The 5200-nt window shown below is 37.9% G+C and overlaps 1 protein-coding gene across 2 annotated transcripts; it reads left to right on the top strand.

Annotated features, from left to right (window-relative positions):
• Window positions 1-2671: 2671 nt before the first annotated feature.
• Window positions 2672-4908, top strand: nkx2.1 (NK2 homeobox 1). Of its 2 annotated transcripts, XM_078798970.1 has the most exons (3): window positions 2672-2762; window positions 2799-3068; window positions 4186-4908. In XM_078798970.1, exons 1-3 carry the CDS (start codon window positions 2672-2674, stop codon window positions 4905-4907), a joined length of 1083 nt encoding a protein of 360 aa, XP_078655096.1. In that variant the 3' UTR covers window position 4908. The 2 variants fall into 2 exon arrangements, with proteins under 2 accessions (XP_078655096.1, XP_057912447.2); XM_058056464.2 differs by having other exon boundaries at window positions 2672-3068.
• The last annotated feature ends 292 nt before the right edge of the window (window positions 4909-5200 follow it).

The following is a 5200-nucleotide window of genomic DNA, read 5'->3' as shown; positions in this document are numbered from 1 at the left end:
TAAATAATATATTATTATATATTATTATTATAATATTCATTCATTCATTTTCTACCGCTTTTCCTCACAAGGGTCATAAATACTAAATACTAAATACTAAATACTAAATACTAAATACTAAATACTAAATACTAAATACTAAATACTAAATACTAAATACTAAATACTAAATACTAAATACTAAATACTAAATAATATTCATTCATCCATTCTTTTTCTACCGCTTTTCCTCACAAGGGTACTAAATACTAAATACTAAATACTAAATGATAAATACTAAATGATAAATAATAAATAATAAATAATAAATAATAAATAATAAATAATAAATAATAAATAATAAATAATAAATAATAAATAATAAATAATAAATAATAAATAATAAATAATAAATAATAAATAATAAATAATAAATAATAAATAACAATCCTGACCTGTATGTAGTTATTTACAGTACGGGTGCAGCTATAACCAGAATTATAAATACTTACCAATTATATAGTATACTGGAAAAATATTTGTAAAAAAAATACATACATCTCAGTAATATGCGGAAAGTCTTCTAAAATAATTTGGTATGAAAGAGTCTCCATAATTACAGTAAATAAAATGAATCAAGCTCTCAGTTTGGTCAAGTCGTAATAAATTACCATAATACCTAAAAAAATGAGCATCTATTATTTTTCTAAGGCATGTTTTTCAGAAAGAAAGTATCACATATTATCCAATATGCACCATCAAGGATCAAGGATGATGCCGGTATCATCTCCACATAGCCGGCTGCCATTTGACGCCCCTGCACAACCTGAAGCTCCATTGTTCCATTAAATGGTTTTTCGACTGGTCTTAATAAATTGATAAGAAGTACATACACATGATATCGGTATCAGATTTTTTCGTGAAAACTGATATAAAAAATGGAGAGATATGTCACGGTACATATATCGTTATCAGTATCGGCTGATATCAGTATCCGAAACTGGGCAAAAAAAAAAAAAAACAATATCGAAACATCCTTCCACATTACAGTAATAAAGTACTCCGCAAAAACATAATACATACACGACATGCATGTATTACTCTGACCGTGTACTGTATTATGTACATCAACCACTATAATAAACATATTGATAAACAAACACAAACCTTGTCAAAAATATGAATTATTTTTGTGATTTGGATTTCAGGTGTACCTAATGAAGTGTCCCGTGAGTGTACATGAGTATTTTAGGGGGGCTAAAAATGTGATATTTTTTAATTATTTTATATTATTATTCATTATTATTATTATTATTATTATTTATTATTATTTTATAGATTTTTTATATTTTTTTACATTAAAAATCTCTGACAAATTTCATATAATAGGGCAAAAGCAGGCTAATAAGCAAGCCAATAAGCAGGCTAATACTAGTAGTAATAATCAAAAGAAGAATAATGATAGTAATAATAATAATAATAATAATAGGCTAATTAATTATATAATAATGATTATTGCATAATTGATTCTTGTTCGTTATTTGATTTTTTTTAGATGTTTTACATCTAAAATTTTTTACATTTTTTGTGCATCTCCAGGGGGCTAAGCCCCCCCCCCTCTTGTCCTCAGAGCCTAGTGACGCCCGTGACATCACATTAAAAAAATACATAAATTAATAATCTACTAAATACTTTCATGCCTTAGCACCAATTTAGTATTTTTTTAATTTTTTTAAATCATTTTGCTGTCAGTGTTAATAAACGCAAAAAGCGTTAAATTACCGTAATACCTCACAAAAAATGACCACGAAAATTTTCAGCCCGTGTCGTTTTGTGTACCTAATAAAGTGTCCCATTATGCGATATGATTTGCTTGCAAAATGCAATATTTGCTTTACTTCGGTGCTATTTTTTTTTCCCCGTGGAGTGGGGTGTGAAGGTATCTTTCCCGGTGATTGAGGCGAGGCGCCTCGGTGATTAAGACAAGATGTCGCCGGTGGAGAGCGGGCCACTTTAGTCGGCGCTAACTTCCCCCACAAGAGCCTCTTCTTCTTCTACTTCTTCTTCTCTATCTCATTCCGGACCACGCTCGGCTTCCTTGCATGTTGCTGCGTGGACGCCAAAACAAAAACCAGTGGGGGTTAATCACTCACTGCGAGTGTTTTGCAAGTGCGCTTTTTTTTCTTCTTCTTCGTCCTCCACGCAAATACTGCAATCACGCGTGTGAGGCTATTAAAAAAAAAAAAAAAAAAAAAAAAAAAAAAAGTCACCACGCGTGAGGAGTCCCTCTCAACTCGTGGGGCCCCTCCTGTTCATGAAGAGGCCCTCGTAAACATCAGTTCAGTTAATAAAGTGCATTGTGGCGCAAACTCTGCAGAAGTGACGTTGCCGCAAGTGGGAGTAAGAGAAGAGGTAAAAAAAAAAAAAAGGGGGAGAGGCGGGGCGAGTGTGCAGCACAGCACGCATGTCTTGTTGCAAAGTGACATGACAGCTCGGTTCTGCCTGCATTGTCACCGATGCCCCGCCTCTGCTCGCATGCAGCCTTAAACCCCGCAGCCCGGTTAAAAGACACCCGGAGCCCAGTACCGAGCTCCATACAATTAAAGGCGGACTCAGCTGCAGCCTACCCGGGACAGGAACCACAGTGAGGGGCTTGTGGGCTTTCCAAAGAAGCTAAATCTAATTCAGGACAATGTCGATGAGCCCCAAGCATACGACCCCCTTTTCAGTGTCCGACATCCTGAGTCCCCTGGAGGAGAGTTACAAGAAGGTGAGCATGGACGGCAACAACAACAACAACAACACCACCGGAGGAGGAGGCGGAAACCTCGGGGCCCAGCTGGCAGGCTACCGGCAGCCGCAGGTGTCCCAAGCGGCCATGCAGCAGCACCACATGGGCCACAACGGCAGCGTGTCGGCGGCGTACCACATGAGCGCCGCCGGGGTGCCGCAGCTGTCGCACGCCGCCGCGGTGGGCGGCTACTGCAACGGCAACATGGGGGAGCTGGCCCCCTACCAGGACGGCATGAGGGGCAGCGCCACCGCCGCGGGATGGTACGGAGCCAATCCGGATCCGCGCTTCTCCACCAGTGAGTTCTCCATTATTATATTATTATTATTATATTTTTAGTCGTTTTTTTAATATTAGGCCTATAATTTTTTCTAAAATTTTTCTTCACTTTATTCAAATTTATTATTATTAGTTATATTTCTAATGTCTAATAATAATAATAATAATAATATTCTTTAGAATCATATTTCATATATATTTTTTGACTTTCTTACAACATTTATGATCATTATTAAACCTATTATTTTTATTTTCTTAACACTTTTTAAAATTTATTTTTATTTTAATTAATTTTAATAAATTGTACCACAACATATTCTATTATTTCTAATATTTTTAACCCCAAAAAAGGACAATAAAATGTACACTTTTTGAATCTAATGTTATATTTTTTATGTTATAATACTTATATTTAATTATAATAGTACTATGATAATTTTTTTATACTATTATAGTATATAATAGTACTATTATAATTCTCCAAAAATATCTAAAAAAAAATACACAGCAGGAATTAATATGACTATTGACAAATACTGAATGAGTACATAAAAACTCAAATGTATTTATATGACATATTAATAATACTAATATTAAAATACAATACTCCGAATCGCTTATATTTAAGTCTAGCTTATTAATGTCATTTATGTTATAAATTATATCAAATTATGATTATTAATGAATGGGAATATTTTAAAAAGTCATTATTTTTGGAAATAAAACACGCAAATGAAGAATATAGGCCCATATTGTGTATTAATATTTTTTTTATGTTTTATTTTATTTTATAAATATATATATATATCGCCTCACTGTAGGTTTTATGCTTTCTTTGTAGTACTTTGAGATTTATGTAATGTAAAGTGCAATATAAATAAAATTTATTATTATTATTATTATTATTAATAATGCCTTAATAATTTTAAAATATTGTTTGTGTTGAGGAAAAATGCAAAAAAAAAATCATATAGCGTGGTGAAAATGCCAACTTTAAGAACATTTATATTTTGTATAATTGATAAAAAAAATATGATTTATGATAAATAAGCAGTTTCCATAACGGTTAAATCGTGGGCGACAAAAGTGGAGTCCGGGTTTGAAAATGTGTTTTTTCTCCGCCCCGGGCCTTCCAGTTTCCCGCTTCATGGGCTCGTCTTCCGGCATGAACATGAGCAGCATGGGCGGCCTGGGTTCCCTGGCGGAGGTCCACGCCAAAGGCATGGGCTCCCTGGCCTCCACCCCGCGGAGAAAGCGCAGGGTGCTCTTCTCCCAGGCCCAAGTCTACGAGCTGGAGCGACGCTTCAAGCAGCAGAAGTACCTCTCCGCCCCGGAGAGGGAGCACCTAGCCAGCATGATCCACCTGACCCCCACGCAGGTGAAGATCTGGTTCCAGAACCACCGCTATAAAATGAAGCGACAAGCGAAAGATAAAGTGTCCCAGCAGCAAATGCAGCAAGAAGGGGGGTCCTGTCAACAGCAGCAGCAGCAGCAGTCCCCACGCAGGGTCGCGGTGCCCGTGCTGGTGAAAGACGGGAAGCCGTGTCAGAACAGCGGCCACACGGCCTCCAGCGCGCAGGCTCCCCACCATCACCACCACCAGCACCAGCAGCACCAGCATCACCACCAACAACAACCCGCTAATGTCATGATCATGTCCGCGAGCAGCAACCACGCCCCCGGGTTGGGGCACCAGCAAGTGGGCAGCGCCGGTCATTCTCCGGATTTGGGCCCTCACTCCTCCAGCCCACCGGCGCTGCAGAGCCAAGTCGCCGGCCTCTCTCACCTCAATTCCCCCGGCGCAGAGTACGGCTCTGCGCTGCAGTGTTCCGCTCTCTTGTACGGCAGGACTTGGTGACCCCCCCACCTTATATTATCTCTATTTAATATCACTCCAGATATCTTTTTTAAAACATTTTTTTGACATTTTGGAAGAGTGACGGACACATAACGGACATTTTTTTTTTTACCGGAATCCGCACTCCTCCAGCCCACCGGCGCTGCAGAGCCAAGTCGCCGGCCTCTCTCACCTCAATCCCCCCGGCTCTGCGCTGCAGTGTTCCGCTCTGTTGTACCGCAGGACTTGGTGACCCCCCCACCTTATATTATCTCTATTTAATATCACTCCAGATATCTTTTTTAAAACATTTT

Source organism: Doryrhamphus excisus, linkage group LG19 (genome assembly GCF_037039965.1).
Source record: "Doryrhamphus excisus strain RoL-2023G ecotype Guam linkage group LG19, RoL_Dexc_Guam_v1.1, whole genome shotgun sequence".
In the NCBI taxonomy this organism is placed as follows: domain Eukaryota; kingdom Metazoa; phylum Chordata; class Actinopteri; order Syngnathiformes; family Syngnathidae; genus Doryrhamphus; species Doryrhamphus excisus.
The sequence above is the reverse complement of the archived record's forward strand: the minus strand, read 5'-3'. Positions and strand labels throughout refer to the sequence as shown.